The sequence below is a fragment of the Ovis aries genome, chromosome 8 (genome assembly GCF_016772045.2).
Source record: "Ovis aries strain OAR_USU_Benz2616 breed Rambouillet chromosome 8, ARS-UI_Ramb_v3.0, whole genome shotgun sequence".
Lineage (NCBI taxonomy): Eukaryota > Metazoa > Chordata > Mammalia > Artiodactyla > Bovidae > Ovis > Ovis aries.
Window position 1 is genome coordinate 55,446,929 of NC_056061.1, and position 17,772 is coordinate 55,464,700.

Below are 17,772 nucleotides of genomic sequence, written 5' to 3' on the forward strand. Positions count from 1 at the left end.
TTCTAGAGATAGCTTCTAATTGTTTCCCAAGATGTTTTGGTGGGAGTGTGTGTGTTGGGGGTGGGGGTTGGGGGACAAGGAGAATTGTCACTTTCCTATCATTTTTCCTATGCTTACATTTTAATTGTAACCATGTTGTACATTTCTTTTGTATATGCACATCTTTAGTTGTACTAAAAAGTGGGAAATATTTGACATATAAATATGTCTTAAACATATAAATTTTAGATAGATAAATTTAACTCAGCTCAGTTTTAATACAATTCAACAAGCATTTATTGAATAACCATGATATAAAAACCATAGGATGACAGTTCAGAGCTAGACAACCTTAAAAAATACATCGTTCAAACTGCTGAGACCTTACTTCTTAAAGTGTGGTCCGTGGACCGGCAGCACAGGCATTTCCCAATAATTGTTAGGAATACAGAATTTCATGCTCCATTCCAGCCCTTCTAAACCAAAATCCACACTGTAACAAGATCTCCAGGTGATTCAAATACACGTCAAATTTTGAGAAGTATTATATTAAAACACCATAATCTAAAGAAAGATGTAGGCACTAACACTTTTTAGAAGGTAATATTTTCATAAGAAGTGCTCTAACAGATACTGTGGGACAATAATAAAAATCTAATTCTGGTTACAGGGATTTGCAGCAATTTCAAATCTGCCTTTTTCTATGTTATAGTTTCCACATGACATATCAGCATTTTCTAAACTGTGCCTCTGGTCAAATATGTTTGAGAAACAACACAGGAGGTTATCAGCTACTACTTAGTGATGCTGTGTTCACAATAGCATGTTAAAGATTCTAAGAAGTCCAAAATAAATAAGTCTGTTTTACTAAAATACTTAAACATGCAACTTTTCTTTACAAGGCATTATTAACATTGTTTGGAACTAGGGTTCTATGGAATATACTTTGGGAAACACTGTATTTATGACTTTGGATATTTTGCTCATGAATTCTTTACTAGGATTCGTTTGCTCTCCATTAATTTCTCTTGTTTCTTTTTACAGTTAAAAAGCATTTAGTCTTATTACAGTTAAAACGTATCTAGAATAAATTCAACCTCGAATATAGGTATGAAGAAAAAATACAATCTAGCTTGGATACCATATATGTAATAACATAGAATTGGCTGTTCTGTTAGAAATCATCCAGATCTGGATAGATAAAATTATCTTTGAACAAACAGTATGCTAAAGTCTGGCCTCCACATATCATTGAAATTAAGCCGAATCCTGCAAGTAATGAAAGGGAAGTTTTGGTTAACTACTAATAATGAATAATTCATTGGTGAGATTATGAATAAGAACAATCATCATGACTAAAATAATGTTCCTGAAACTGTCACAGCATTTGCAATAGATGAGTTTATAGATTCAGCTAAAAGAGAGTAGGTATGTATTCTGTGCTGGTAAATTATTGAAATTCAAAACTTCCTTCAGGGAATAGGTGCATGGTTCTGTCAAATTAATGGTAAGGAGCTCTTAAAACTCAGAAATTCAAAGGCAACAGAGTCAAAGCACATGCCAAGGAATTTACAGTTCTCAATTCTTTTAGCTCATGTGACCTGCAATTTGTTTGTGTTGTTGCTATTTTAAAATATTCTTTATAAGGTATTTTCCCCCTCTAATTGTAAAAGAAAAAAGTGCTTACTAATGTGGAAACTATTTTTGAGTATAGAAAAGAGTTTGAACACAAGAATTCCACCTACCTGAGCTATTTGGTTTTATGAAAATGCCTTTAGCTCTGATTTCATTGGCCTAATGATTCTTGTTTGTTTTAAAATATTAATCTAGCCTTACAGGGCTCCCATAAATCTGTTGTTCCTTGCAAGGCAGTAACTCCGTAACTCCCATGAAAAGTAAAAGTCACTGAGGTAAGTGCCCTTTGTGAATCAGAGGCCTGGAAGGACCACACAACTTCCCCGCACAAAGATGCACATCCAGTGTGAGACCACAAGATAGAATTTCCAAGATGTTTAGCCACTATTCTCTTACTTTTAAATTGTTAATGCAAATAAAAACCAAAGAAGGCTACCTTGGACATCACTGGGCAAGTGTCCTCTGAGGAATCCAAACTTGATTATTGAAACTGAAATTGTTATCTAATTATTTTAGCAAATTCTATAAGTTCTTTCATTATGCCAAAAGTTGACTTTCCTTGTCATCAGGGTTGCATTTGATATGTGACTAAGCTGGCTAGGCCTCAATAAATTTTGTAGTACTGTAAATAAAATCCCCAGAGAGAAGTTCTTATTTTTCATAGAGACAAGATGATTTCCACTTGGGCTCATCAAAGTATTTCTTTCAGTATCATATTTTCTGATTTATTAAAAATTGACATCTTGGGAAGGTTTATGCAAAATAAAAAGTCTACTTTCTACAAGTGTTTTCTGTATGCACTAAACAATATTGGAGAATTATGGATATGCAAGGTAAGTAAAGAATTAAACTTGAGAGAAGGGGGTTAGTAAATAATATAAATAATACTGGTACTAAAAGTAGATAACTTTAGGAGAAAGAATGTGGTAAAGTGCTGCATTCCCATTTCTCATTGATAAACATGATAATAATTAGATAACAACTATTGCCAAGCTTACTGAAAAGAGAAAATCTAAAAATATTTTGAGGCCAGTGTCTGGCTTAATCTAAAGAAAAAGCTTTAGAGAAGTCTATTTTCACTTGGCTAATTTTCTTACTACGTATGTGACTGATGAATTCAGTTGTTCAGTTGGTGGATTAAAAAAAATGAGATAAAATAGTTTTCCTTCTTCTGTACTACTATAAAGACTATATTGTCATTCATGGAGAAAGATAACTAAAAGAATATGTCACAAATATATATCCAATGTTTTATCCTAGAATGATAAAACCATTGAGTAATCTGGTCCAATTATCTGACCCCCCAAAATTATTTTATGCCACTACTTTATTCATGAATATATATTTCTATTAAATAAGTACCATATATATATATCATATATATGTATATAATATATATCTATATCTAATCTCTATATATATACCTAAGGCAGCCCACCAGTGTGACGTCAAGGGGAATTCCAGCATAACTGCAATAGAAAAGAAAAAGGCCTTGTTCATTTTTGAAATACACATTATTGTTTTACTCATGAAGAAATACTTGTTTGGTCAAATCATATCTTCATAGCAAAGATAAATCTTGTCTATATTCATGAAATCAAGTAGTGCCAAAGTGGTACTTAAGCCATTGTCTAAAAAGGTCATTTGTTAAGTCAAGTATTTGAAACTCCTCTCCTAGGAATGATGTCATGATCTGTCAGATTCTCAGGTCAAATTCACGCAGTCGACTTGTCATATGCAGCAGAAATTATCCTAAAACTGTTCTGAATCCTCAGTGCCTGGCTCTCTGGAGTTCTGGGTGACTTTCCTCTGAAAGATCTATTGAGCAATATTTTTAAAGTGTGTTCTATGTGCCATAGGTTGGATGATTAACTTGTAACTTTTCTGGATCCAGAAAACCTATTGTCTGAAGGCTGAGACCCTGAAGACTGAGCCAGCATATGCTCCAAAATCCTTCTTAAAATATCCTATGACTGTCTTCCAGGAAAACTTAAGCCCCAAAGTAACATAGAGAATTTGAGATGGGCTTCACTGGTCCTCCAGTTACTAAAAGAGTTTGTATCTGAGGAAACTGATCCTAGAAGATTGATGAACTGGCATTTTCTAATAGCACTGAGGCTGAGACATAGCAATTCATTTTGAAATTGTGTGTTCTTAAGTCAGAGACTGATTATACCCATCAGTAGATCAGAGCACTGAAAATATGAGTGATGTTTAAGTAGTTACAGAGTAGTTAAACAGAAATCTCCTGCAGCAAGAGGACAGCCCATGGATTCCAGAGAAAACAAGAGTTGACTCCTAAGTCCTACTGGGGCCTGTGGGAATTCCAGGGCTCTCTTCTTTCAGTATGAAGGCCTGTTGAATCAGGAGCATGCAGTCAAGCATCCTTCAGTGAACCTTAGGCAATAGTTTGAGGGATTTCAGTGAGGATAACTTCACATCAAAACTGGTTATTCTCATGTAATTAGAGTTGGGAATCAATTATGTGGCTCAGTGGTAAATAATCCACCTTCAATGAAAGATGCGTGGGTTTGATCCATGGGCCAGGAAGATAACTTGGAGAAGGAAATGGCAACCTACTCCAGTATTCTTGCCTGGGAAATTCCATGGACAGAAGAGCCTGGTGGACTACAGTTGATGGGATCACAAAGAGTCAGTCATGACTGAGCAACTAAACATAAGTAGTTAATAAATAATAATAACGTTGAATTATAACTTGTGGTTGATTACCACTCATGCTTTTACTACTGTGTTTCTCTTTAATAATGGAAGGCAGTAAGAAATAAAAAGTTACAAGGGAAGAGTAAACCTTGAATAAATGGATGAAGGAATGGATAAAATTACCTTTACTCAGTAATTATAGGCCAAACGCCATGCCAGACAACCTCTCTCACACAAGCTTCACAAGATACCACCCATTTTGTAGATGAGGCAATTATGTCTAACACTATAAATGATGTTATATCTTGCCTTAGACAAACATCTGACAGAAAGTTAGGACTGGAATTTGAATCTGTTGTATTCAAACTCCAAAGCTCACAAGTAAAAATAAAAACCCTTTAGTCTTAGAACCTGGTGGTGGTAGTGGTTTAGTAGCTAAGTTGTGTTTGACTCTTGAGACCCCATGGGCTGTAGCTCACCAGGCTCCTATCCCCTTGGGATTTTCCAGGCAAGAATACTGGAGCAGGTTGCCATTTCCTCCTCCAGGAGATTTTCCCTACCTAGGGACTGAACCTGCGTCTCCTGCATTGGCAAGCAGATTCTTTACCATTGAGCCACAAGGGAAGTCATATTTTTGTTAAAATAATTATTAGGAAGTTTGCAAGCCTGGAGGTACAGATTTCCTCAGGCCCTAGCTCCCAGTCTTTGGCCAATATCTGCTTCAAGAAAGGATTTGGAGGGAAAGAATTCTAACAGCGTCAAACCCTTTACAACTGATAACAAGTTGAATGGGAATAACTGATAAAAAGTTGAATGAGAGAGAATAGAAAACTGCTACATTTCAATACCCTCTTCCAACAACATAAGATAAGACTCTACACATGGACATCACCAGATGGTCAATACTGAAATCAGATTGATTATATTATTTGAAGCCAAAGATGGAGAAGCTCTGTACAGTCAACAAAAATAAGACCGGGAGTTGACTGTGACTCAGATCATGAACTCCTTATTGCCTAATTCAAACTTAAATGAAGAAAGTAGGAAAAACCACTAGACCATTCAGATATGACCTAAATAAAATCCCTTATGATTATACAGTGGAAGTAGATTTAAGGGACTAGATCTGATAGACAGAGTGCCTGATGAACTATGGATGAAGGTTTGTGACATTGCACAGGAGACAGGGGTCAAGACCATCCCCATGGAAAAGAAATGTAAAAAAGCAAAATGGCTGTCTGGGGAGGCCTTACAAATAGCTTTGAAAGGAAGAGAAGTGAAAAGCAAAGGAGAAAAGGAAAGATATAAGCATCTGAATGCAGAGTTCCAATGAATAGCAAGGAGAGATAAGAAAGCCTTCCTCAGAGATCAATGCAAAGAAATAGAGGAAAACAACAGAATGGGAAAGACTAGAGATCTCTTCAAGAAAATTAGAGATACCAAGGGAACATTTCATGCAAAGATGGGCTCCATAAAGGACAGAAATGGTACGAACCTAACAGAAGCAGAAGATATTAAGAAGAGGTGGCAATAATACACAGAAGAACTGTACAAAAAAGATCTTCACGACCCAGATGATCACGATGGTGTGATCACTCACCTAGAGCCAGACATCCTGGAATGTGAAGTCAAGTGGGCCTTAGAAAGCATCACTATGAACAAAGCTAGTGGAAGTGATGGAATTCCAGTGGAGCTATTTCAAATCCTGAAAGATGATGCTGTGAAAGTGCAGCACTCAATATGCCAGCAAATTTGGAAAACTCAGCAGTGGCCACAGGACTGGAAAAGTTCAGTTTTCATTCCAATCCCAAAGATAGGCAATGCCAAAGAATGCTCAAACTACCGCACAATTGCACTCATCTCACACGCTAGTAAAGTAATGCTCAAAATTCTCCAAGCCAGGCTTCAGCAATACGTGAACCGTGAACTCCCTGATGTTCAAGCTGGTTTTAGAAAAGGCAGAGGAACCAGAGATCAAATTGCCAGCATCTGCTGGATCATGGAAAAAGCAAGAGAGTTCCAGAAAAACATCTATTTCTGCTTTATTGACTATGACAAAGCCTTTGACTGTGTGGATCACAATAAACTGTGGAAAATTCTGAAAGAGATAGGAATACCAGACTACCTGACATGCCTCTTGAGAAACCTGTATGCAGGTCAGGAAGCAACAGTTAGAAGTGGACCTGGAACAACAGACTGGTTCCAAATAGGAAAAGGAGTACGTCAAGGCTGCATATTGTCACCCTGCTTATTTAACTTCTATGCAGAGTACATCATGAGACACGCTGGACTTGAAGAAGCACAAGCTGGAATCAAGATTGCCAGGAGAAATATCAATAACCTCAGATATGCAGAAGATACCACCTTATGGCAAAAAGTGAAGAGGAACTAAAAAGCCTCTTGATGAAAGTGAAAGAGGAGAGTGAAAAAGTTGGCTTAAAGCTCAACATTCAGAAAACGAAGATCATGGCATCTGGTCCCATCACTTCATGGCTGACAGATGGGGAAACAGTGGAAACAGTGTCAGACTTTATTTTGGGGGGCTCCGAAATCACTGCAGAAGTTGTTTGCAGCCATGAAATTAAAAGACGCTTACTCCTTGAAGGAAAGTTATGACCAATCTAGATAGCATATTCAAAAGCAGAGACATTGCTTTGCCGGCTAAGGTCCGCCTAGTCAAGGCTATGGTTTTTCCAGTGGTCATGTATGGATGTGAGAGTTGGACTGTGAAGAAAGCTGAGCACCGAAGAACTGATGCTTTTGAGAGTTCCTTGGACTGCAAGGAACTCCAACCAGTCCATCCTCAAGGAGATCAGTCCTGGGTGTTCACTGGAAGGACTTATGCTAAAGCTGAAACTCCAGTACTTTGGCCACCTGATGCGAAGAGCTGACTCATTGGAAAAGACCCTGATGCTGGGAGGGATTGGGGGCAGGAGAAGGGGATGACAGAGGATGAGATGGCTGGATGGCATCACCGACTCAATGAACATGAGTTTGAGTGAACTTCGGGAGTTGGTGACGGACAGGGAGTCGTGGTGTGCTGCGATTCACGGGGTCGCGAGGAGTCAGATACAACTGAGCGGCTGAACTGAACTGAACAGTTCAATACAGTTTTGAATTGGACAATGTAGCTAATCAAAACCTCTCTGAGGAAATGGTAGAGGAACCTGATAGGGGAGAAAGTGTGAGGGAGGTGATGAAGAACTTTCATCATCAGTTTTTATTATTTCTCCACCAGAGGACACTATGAATACAATAAAATTTTACTCTTATATGTCGATTTAGGTACAATATCCAGATTGAATGCATTTTGTTTCCTTTATTTTAGTTTGCTTACCAGTTGAAGTGATGGCAACATGAAGAATAGTTACTGAAATACCATAATCCCAAACCCACTCTTCCACTACCAGAACGAAAAGTAATCCACAAACAAAGTAGGTGACCTCTGTTGAGACTAAAAGAACTGCAAATAAAAGGAAGAATAGAATTACTGGGAATTAGAGCAATTAATAATTCTAAAACACAGTTAGTAACAGGACCACCACAACTTATTCTACAAAAAAATTTTTGTAAGAAACTTTTAACATTCCATCTCTTAACATTCCTCAAATTTGAATAAGAACTTTAAAAATATTCCATTTCTTACTTAATAACTGTTGGACTTACAGAGAAATAACAGTACATAATTTCTGTTTATATTCTTTATATTTAGCATTTTAGAAGGTAAAATACAATAAAGAAAATTTACAATGTAACTGATCTGTAACTAGATTTCAAATCTCATTTGAAGATATATTAAAAACTAATGAAAAATTCAGCTCTGGATTTTCAGAAAAAAAATGTTAATAGTTTATTGAACAATAATGTTTCTTTAGTACCAGTTATTGCCTAACTTGGAAATGAGTTCCTTTGTGTCTTTGTAATAAAAGAGTATGTTCAGATAGTCATCTGGGAAACATAATGGATAACCATGGATGAAAGAACGTCTCATAAATGACTTGTGTGGATGGAGGTACTTTTCTAAATCCAGAATGCTTTTTCAGAGTGCTTTCCCTGAACATATATAAAGAGCTAGTTATTCCTAGGTCAGTACCATAAATCTCTAAAAGCCTTGAACATGTGAAGAGTCAACCTTTGCCTTTTTCCTTGATATAGATCTTAAGATTGTGGTGGTTCCAAAGATGAGATTCATCAAACTCTAAAATGAAAATACATGTGACATACCACCAGGGTTCCTTCATAATGATATCAATTTCCATAAAAGTTACCTTTCTTTTAAAACACAGAAAATGATAGGTATGCTCATATAAATAATTAACGAATTGATCAGTCCAGGCAGGCATTTTTACTTTTTTTTTTTTTTGCTTTCAAAGCTAAAATTAAAATAGTCACATGATCTGTTATTGTGCAGAAGTAATTTATTAACAGACATGCCAGCCATTGCCTAGTGGGTCAGCAAGACATGAAATAAGTAAGCAAGTCTCAGGTGCTAGCCTCTTAAAAGACCTCACACTTATTCCTCTTCAATTCTACTTCATTCAACTCAACAGATTTCTAAAATCGAATGGAGAACTCCTACCAGCTCCTTTTCTATTGTATGGAATTACAATTATAGCAGGTCCTGATCTCTAGGACTCAAGGCTGTGGAAGGAGCTATACAGTGGTATCGTAGTGCCGTTAGCTCTTTCCATCACATCTCCATTTCTGCTTTCACCAGTGGCTCACGGAGCCTCCATGTTACCATAAGGAAATAGAGATGCCTGTTTTATCAGTATTTACAGATTTTACAAGTTAACTTGCAGCTGCTTAGAGACAGTGATTTCAGTCTTGTACAAACTGTATTTACATATATTGATAGAGGAGGATTGTGCTTTGTCTATGATATGAGACGGCATGATTTAAAGGAAGTCATACAAAATTTGAAGTCAGGATACCAGTGTTCTAGTCTCACCTTAGAGCTTAAGAGTGCTATGACCTTGAGTAGGAATATAACCTCTAGGTCAGTCTAATTATTCCTTGATAAATTGGGAAATGGATTACTATCATATCTATCTCAAAAACTGTTGAGAGGATTTTATTTTAAAATGAAAACAGTTTATAATCCAATCTCTATGATGCAAGGGAAAGCAAATGTCTCAATAGGACTGACACTTTTCAGTGTCCTTGCTAAGCCTGATCTCCTAGGTAACAAAACTGTTGAAACAGACAAGAGCCTGACCCTCAATACATGCTCAAGGCTCTGAGATTACTCTTACATTTTATCTCTGAGATTAAACAAGTCTGGATGCTCAAAGCAATAACTTTCAAGAGTTATGACACTTATCTCTCCAAGCCCCAAACTAAAGATCTAATAGGCTAAGGGTTTATTGATATCTTTGTACAAATGTTAGTTGTTTTTTGAGAGAACGACGTTGACTGTGCACGGCATTCTGAGGATTTTCACTAATCTCTGCTAGGTCAAAACACAGCTTTCTCCAATAAGCCTGTGTCATTGTCCTATCTATCACTAACTGTCTCGAATGCAAGAATTAAATAACAGTTGGATTTTAAATCTCTTTCTCTACCCCAAACACACAACCCATATGTAACTCTTTCTTGTGACTATTTCTTTATCATTTGTGGATCCGCTTGGAAGAAAAAGTTAATTCAATCTTCAACAGGGAAATGTGTGAAGCAGAAGTTAAGATAAAATGTTAGAACGCGTATCTCATTAGAATGAAAGTTTCTTGTCCTGAGATATCTTTGTCTATCCCAAATTGAATCAATAACGGCATGAAAAAAGCTTACCCATTTGAAGAGGCTGTTCTGAAACTTCTAGTTCAAATTCACTAGTTCTAGCTGACCAAGTTTCCTATACAAGTCACATTTGGCTTCAGGCAATTTTTGCATATTTGCATATTTGTTCCAAAAAAAGATGTCCAGTGGTTTTCTAAAGAACTGCACTGTTCGAAGAATCCACAATTCATTTTTTTTAAATGTGGGAAGAAATTTAACAGAATGTTAAGAATAATTATTTCAACAAAAATAGTAAGTTTAAAAGAGATAAAAAGTTTTTCCTACTATATTCTGTCTTATCATTTTTCCTTTGCAACAAGTTTTACACTATTTTTAGGAAGGAAAAAAATCAAACTAAGCAGAAATGTACAAAGCAGAAAATGAAAGTCCTCTGTCATTCCAGCTGGGAGATAACAGTTTGTTGCATAATTCTCCAGATTTCTTACCACTGACATGATGTATTTTACTCTATTCTAAAAAAATGAATAATTATACTATAAAAACTCTTTTGTAGTCTTTATTTTCCATTTCATATGTCACAAATATCTTTCTACATCATTCCATTAAGCCATTTTTCTGCCTTTCCTTTGAAAAATATTTAATGCACAAAATTTTATCCATAATATCACTAAAATAAAAATTCATTTAGGAAAACTATCCTCTTATTTCATCCTATTCAATCTTTTAGCAATAGTCATTTAAAAAAAATTGATGGCACTTTTCCACATTTTTGGAGTCAGATATAGGATACAGATGGCTGAGAAGAAGGCTTGATATTTTTAAAATTTTTCTAAAACAAAAACTATTTTGATTTTTGGAGGCATTTATTTCACTAATTAACAAAGATTGGAAACTAAAACCAGTTACCTTTATAATTTGTGTTGAGCCATGAAGGATTTGTTTTGAAATCAAATGGTGCCAGGACATCCAACTCATACACCCTGAGGATGTTACAAATGAAAATAGTTTACTCTGGAGGAGGTAGTTCATAAGGTTGCACATTAACATTTTGCACCTCAAGTGTTCCCATACAAGGACAAGTCAGCTTTAATCACTTTGTGGCACATTTAAAAACTGGCTGACTTAAATGGAAGCCAAATATCTTCCTTATCCACACTGTCTTCTTTGTCCAGTGAAGTCTGTTCTGCAAGTGGACTTCATTGTATTTGAGGTCTCAGCTCTAGTCTTGGAGGTCCCTTCCATCAGATGTGGGTACAAAACCTCATACTGTGATGAGGGCATATACTGGGAAGCAACGGAGCCCAGCTCTAATTCTGATGATTCTGTTAACTGTGAACTTGGGCAGTTGCTTAACCTCTCTGAGCTTTCATTTCTTACCTGTACATTGAAGCAATTAATCTCGGAGGTCCCTTCCTATTCTAAAATCTGAGTCTACAGTCACATTAGACATAAGATGAGTCTACATTTTCATAGTAGACATAGAAGACAAAGTTACAGTTACCAAAGGGGAAAGGCTTGAAGAGGGATAAATTACAAGCTTGAGATTAACAGATGCATGCTACTACATATAAAATAAACAACAAGGACCTACTGTATAGCACAGGGAACTATATTCGATATCTTGTAATTATCTATATGGGACAAAAATCTGAATCACTTTTATATACCAGAAACTAACACACCATTGTAAACCAACTATATATCAATACAAAAGTAAAATGATTTAAAAGGGAAAAAAAAGAAAATTAAGTCTGACTATAAACTCTGCATCTCCTACCATGCCATGTTTGTAGTTGTGTGCAACTGGTCAATCAGTTATCTGCCTCCTGGGGCTTTAAGTTACTTCAAATTCCTCACCTCTGATTAACATTAAGTAAAAACCCGTGGAATCCCATGCTCAGAGAACTCTGGCTATTCTAAGACCTTCACTGCTCTAGGCACTGTCTCACCACCTCCAGTCCCAGGCAATAGCTGAAAATATGTGTGAACATACCAGACTCCTCCTCAGGAGGCCTGCCTGCAAGCAAGCTTTATAGCATCATTCCCACTGCAAAAGTCAATATAATCATTTCTGGGCATTGATTTGCACACTGAAATTGAAAAGTCCCAATTCCCTGCTTACATAATAAAATTCAGTTGTACAAACAATCAATTTCTAGGAAATTCTTTGTAGCTATACATAATGTATTTCAAGGAAATCAATATATTGGCAAGGAAATCTGTAAAGATAAAATCCAACCCTAACAAGACAAAGAAAAATTACCTTAAAAAAAAAAGCCTCACACTTAAAAATATCTTTAAAAATACATGTATTACTTGGTCCTCATGATAACTCTTTTGATTATTACCTTCACTTGACAAACGGAGATAATTGAAGTAAGAGAAGCTCTCTGGCTTAGTCAGGATGATTCAGGAAGTTAGTAAGAACCTGGGCTGGAATGCAGATCTCCTGACTCTCTTCTAAAGCTATTTCCAGTATGTACAGAAAACATTTAAATTGGATGTAGATTATATCTAAATTCCCTTCTAGTTCAAATGCCCTCTGATCTCTGATGCAACACCAGCCCAGGGAGTAATAACTTCACTTTCTTTCTGTGATCATCCTCATAAGAGGAACAAGCCTACCTGGTTCTATTCATTTCATGATTGCTACTTGTATCATTTTCAAAGATGACACATTTGCTTAGTTTCACTTAAAAAAAAAATGAAGAAAATATACCGTGGGAAAAAATCTGCACCCTTTATTGAATACACGTTGAGTATTCTATGTGAACTTCTTTTGTGTTGGATCTGAACTTTTGAATTGTTTGAAGGTGATGTTGTACTTACTTGAGCATCACACAGCACATGCCCAGAACCACGTAGTACACAGTGTAGAAAAGGATGACACATATGAGAAGGTTCTGCCAAACAACCTGCAGAGAACACAGGGGTGAGCTCCAAGAGCCTGGGCTTTTTCACATGGTTGTTGGTGAGGAATCTGACAAACAGAAGACAATGAATGACTGCTGGGTCACGTTGGCTAGTCTTGTTTTGCCTGGAGACCTATGGGGTGGGAAGGACTTCAAAGCACACAATAAAAGTGTTGCCGACTAAAGAAGCTGACATAGTACATGTCTGCAGCAAGGATTAATGCAGTACATAAATCCACACTACCTATCCATCATCTACCACAGCAATATTTATGTTTTTATGTAATTACATAAATTTTACAAAATTTATGTTTTACAATAATGTGTCAATATTTCTGTTTTTACCGGATGAAATGATTCTAAATCTCAGCTGCCATGATAGAAAAATATGAGAAAGGCTAAGAAATTTTGAAAAGTATAAACAAAAAAATTATACAACAATAGTTAAATTCCTGTGCTAGAATTTACAGAGCAATTGGCTAAAACACAATAGATGGTCCTGAGAAGGATTTTACCACCTGTGAGACTTAAGAAGGAAGAACTGCAGATGAATGAGGAACAGATGGATTATTCAACAAATAGTGTTGTGAAAACAGTCTAACTTCTAGAGTTTAAAAAAATCTCATTAGATTGCAGTCTTGTATGAAACACCAAAATAAACTTCAGATGGATTTAAGGTTTAAATGTCAAGAACTAGAACAAGAGAAAACATTTGCAACATATATCACAGGCAAAGGATTGATATCTGCAATATTTAAACACATTTGAATATAAAAGAGACAGACAAACCAATGAAAAAAGCACAAGGTATATAAATAGGCAGCTCATATGAATAAACATTTGAAAAGCCAATGAGCAATTGAAAATGTTTAGAAGACTTCATTATTGATCTTTTAAAATATATTCTTGTGAATATAGTAAAAGTGTTAGCATTTCATATGGGATTTTTTTGTTTGTTCTTTTCCTTTGGAATCTTTTTTTTTTTTTTAATTATTTTTAAAATTTGTTTATTTGGTTGGTTCGAGTCTTAGTTGCAGCACACAGGATCTTCCTTTGTGGCACATGGACTCTAGTTGTGACATGGGTTTAATTGTTCCACAGCGTGTGGGATCTTAGTTCCCCAGCCAGGGATCGAACCTGTGAGCCTCTGCATTGTAAGGCAGATTCTTAACCCCTGGACCACCAGAGAAGTCCCCCTTTGGAATCTTTTAAGAAGTCATTTTATTTACTCAACACTTTAAGGGGATGGCTCTTTTCTCTGAATAACCGATCCACCAACTTGACCGAGTCTTTTAATTGACTGGGTACAGAAGGAACCCTCCTTCTGTAGAGGCAAGAAGAGAAGACAGCAGCACAGAGCCCATCACAACCAACTGGCTAAATGGATTAAATTTATAGATTTACTAACAACTCACTTCTTTCAACTACGAAAACTAGGTGACGTCTTGGGCCTAAGAGGGCCTTATGAAACCCAGGGTTCATATGAGACTCCAGGGTTTTGAGACCTTCAGAACCCTACCTCTCTCTCTCCCCACCCCATGTCATTCTTGGCCTCTCATACCCTTTGTCTGTAGACTTCCCTTTGCTCATCAAATCCCTTCTCTTTCTGTCCATTGTTCTCAACCTCCCTTTGCTCTTCAATATTTCCCACTCATTGTCTCCTGTTCTTTCTTCCTTCATGACCCTTCTTTTGTGTGTATTCATTCACTAAGTCAGGTCTGACACTTTGTGACTGCATGGACTGCAGCAGGCCAGGCTTACCTGTCCTTCACTTTCTCCTTGAGTTTGCTCAAACTCATGTCCATTGAGTCAGTGATGCCATCCAACCATCTCATCCTCTGTTGCCCCCTTCTCTTCCTGCCCTCAATCTTTCCCAGCATCAGGCTCTTTTCTAATGAGTGAGCTTTTTGTATCAGGCGGCTAAAGTATTGGAGCTTCAGGATCAGTCCTTCCAGTGAATATTCAGGGTTGATTTCCTTTAGGATTGACTGGCTTGATCTTCTTACAGACCAAGGAACTCTCAAGAGTATTCTTGAGCACCACTGTTCAAAAGCATCAGTTCTTTGGTGCTCAGCCTTCTTTATGGTCTAACTCTCACATTGGTACATGATTAATGGAAAAACCATATCTCTGACTATATGGACCCTTGTTGGCAAAGTGATGGATGTCTCTACTTTGTCTCATTTGTAGAGAAGATGACTTAGAGGTCAAGAGAAAATATGAAAGCTTCACCTGAATTGAAGGTCCAGATACTGTTCCCACATTTAAGTTGTATCAATTCCTGCCCAGTTGTTGGGATGAGGATCTGCTGATGGAATATGAGTATTATGATAGGGAGCAACTTTGGGGCTTCTGCAGTCTTATAGTTTTCTGAAAGGTCATATATCTTTGGATTTGCTTTACTCTTTATTCTGTACATTAATATAAATTTGCTTTTCTTTTAATTTGTGCATTAATAACCTCTAGTTGAAATATTTCTAGATGATTGTTTACTCAATTTCCATCCAAAAAAGATAAACAATATGTAGTCTCTATACTAATATGTAGTCAAACATGAAACTTTTCTTATTTCTATGTTAAGACTGAAATTTAAGTAACATTTTAATTTTCAAATATTCATTTTGCTATAGAATTTTGCTTTCATAATCCAAGCAGAGGATTGTGCTTCACACTTTGAAAACCCACAAATGCTAAAAATGTGTAAGATATCTGGAACTACTTTTTAATGAAATCATAATTTGTGAGAGAACACATTTATTGACAAATTTATAACATATAGGTATACCTACTTTCCCCAACAAATTTATAAAACACTGCTTATCAATAGAATGGTATAATACATATTTTAAAACTGTTTTGTATGGAATATATTGAAAAACAAGGCACTCTTTTTGTAAATAACTATTTTTCCTGCCTGCATAATAAATCTAGATATTCTAATCATAATTTTCCTATAAGCAAATTCAGTTGCCTCTAGTAATTTCTGCCTATAATCTTTTCTCTATACAGCCTACAAAAGTAACTTTCTAAAAGGCAATCAGACCATGACATTCCCCTACTGGCTATCCTTCAATGGCCCCACACTGTCATCAGGATTCATTCATCCATTTTTTTCATTTGACAAATAGTCACTGGGCTGGGTGGCATTGCAAGATGAATTGGATGTGGTCCCAGGCATAAATACCCAGTGTAGCAGTGTTCATCAAATGTATGAATATCAGAACTCACATTGAGGCCCTGTTAAAACAGATTTCTGGGCCCTAGCCCCAGACTTTTTTATTCAGTAGTTCTAGGGTGGAATTTGCATTTCTAACAAGTTTCCAGGGGATGCTAGCACTGCTGCTTCTAAGACCAAGATTTGAAGACTACTGATCTAGAGGCAAGACTGGTGGATGGCTATAGTACAGACAGAAAAGCTGGGATTGAGGAGTGTACACAGTGCTATGGGGCTTCCCTGGTGGCTCAGCAGTAAAGAAACCAGCTGAATGCCAGAAATCTGAGTTTAATCCCAGGGTCAGGAGGATCCCCTGTAGGGGGGCATGGCAACTCATTCCAGAATTCTTGCCTAGAGAATCCCATGGACAGAAGCGGCTGACAGGCTACAGTCCAAAGTGTTGCAAAGAGTCCGACACCTCTGAAGCAACTTAGCACGCATACACACACAGAGTGCTATCGAAATCCGAGCGAGAGACAGGGGTTTGTGGAGGGTGGGGTGACAAGGAACATTTTTCCAGGGGGAAACATTCAACACTAACATTCATTGTAGATTAACTGTGTACTACCCTCATAGCTCAGTTGGTGAAAAATCTGCCTGCAATGCAGGAGATTCTGGTTCGATCCCTGGGTCAGGAAGATCCCCTGGAGAAGGGATAGGCTGCTCACTCCAGTATTCTCGGGTTTCCCTTGTGACTCAGCTGGTAAAGAATCCGCCTGCAATGCGGGAGACCTGGGTTCAATCCCTGGTTTGGGAAGATCCCTTGGAAAAGGGAAAGGCTACCCACTCTAGTATTCTTGCCTGGAGAATCCCGCAGACAGAGGTGGTCTACAGTCCATTATGTCGCAAAGAGCTGGACATGACAGAAGCAACTGAGCAGCACACATGCATCATCTCATGCTTGCATCATCTCACGTAATCCTCATAAAAATTCTGAAAGATAAGTCTATTCATGTAGTCCAAGTCTATTATTATTATTATTTTAGAGAGAACAATGAGGCTCAAAGAGGTCTAGTTAGTTTTTCAAAGCTTCTCAGTAAATTGCAGAGCTGCGATTCAAATTCTGCTAACTCTTAACCATTATGCTGGGGTGGAGGTCAGGGTTCTGCTCAAGGCAAAAGAAGTACCTGCAAAGATGTGCTGGGTGGTGGGGGGCAGAGGTGGTAAGAGAGTTTAAAGAGGATGGGGAACACATGTACACCCATGGCTGATTCATGTCAATGTATGGCAAAAACCACTACAATATTGTAAAGTAATTAGCCTCCAATTAAAATAAATAAATTCTTAAAAAAAAAGATCATGAAGGGAACTTTATGCTTTGATAAAATTTCCAATGTCTCTGAAGGGAAGACTGTGAAAGATTTAAGAATAGTAGACTGGAAATTGAAACTCACTCCAGCATTCTTGTCTGGGAAATCCCATGGACAGAGGTGCCTGGTGGGCTACACAGTCCAGGCGGTCACAAAGAGTCAGACATGACTTAGCAACTGAGCACAGTGTTGACTGGAGAGGGGCTATTAAGTAAGGAAAGCATTGAAAGAAATCCTAACTTTGTGACATGATAGAGGTGTTAGCTAATGTGCTAGTGGTAATCATACTGCAGTATATCAATATATCAAATCAACTTTCTGAGCA

The 17,772-nt window shown here is 37.1% G+C and overlaps 1 protein-coding gene across 1 annotated transcript in view; it reads right to left on the minus strand.

The window, feature by feature from the left end:
* Positions 1 to 252: 252 nt before the first annotated feature.
* Positions 253 to 17,772, minus strand: part of TMEM244 (transmembrane protein 244) — a 39,654-nt gene continuing 22,134 nt past the window's right edge. Inside the window, exons 2-6 of the mRNA XM_012182858.5 lie at positions 12,841 to 12,926; positions 10,918 to 10,991; positions 7,613 to 7,738; positions 3,039 to 3,083; positions 253 to 1,248 (exon numbers count right to left, since the gene is read on the minus strand). Of these exons, the coding sequence (XP_012038248.1) occupies positions 1,154 to 1,248; positions 3,039 to 3,083; positions 7,613 to 7,738; positions 10,918 to 10,991; positions 12,841 to 12,926 (426 nt within the window). The 3' untranslated portion in view covers positions 253 to 1,153. The remainder of the gene's footprint in view (positions 1,249 to 3,038; positions 3,084 to 7,612; positions 7,739 to 10,917; positions 10,992 to 12,840; positions 12,927 to 17,772) is intronic.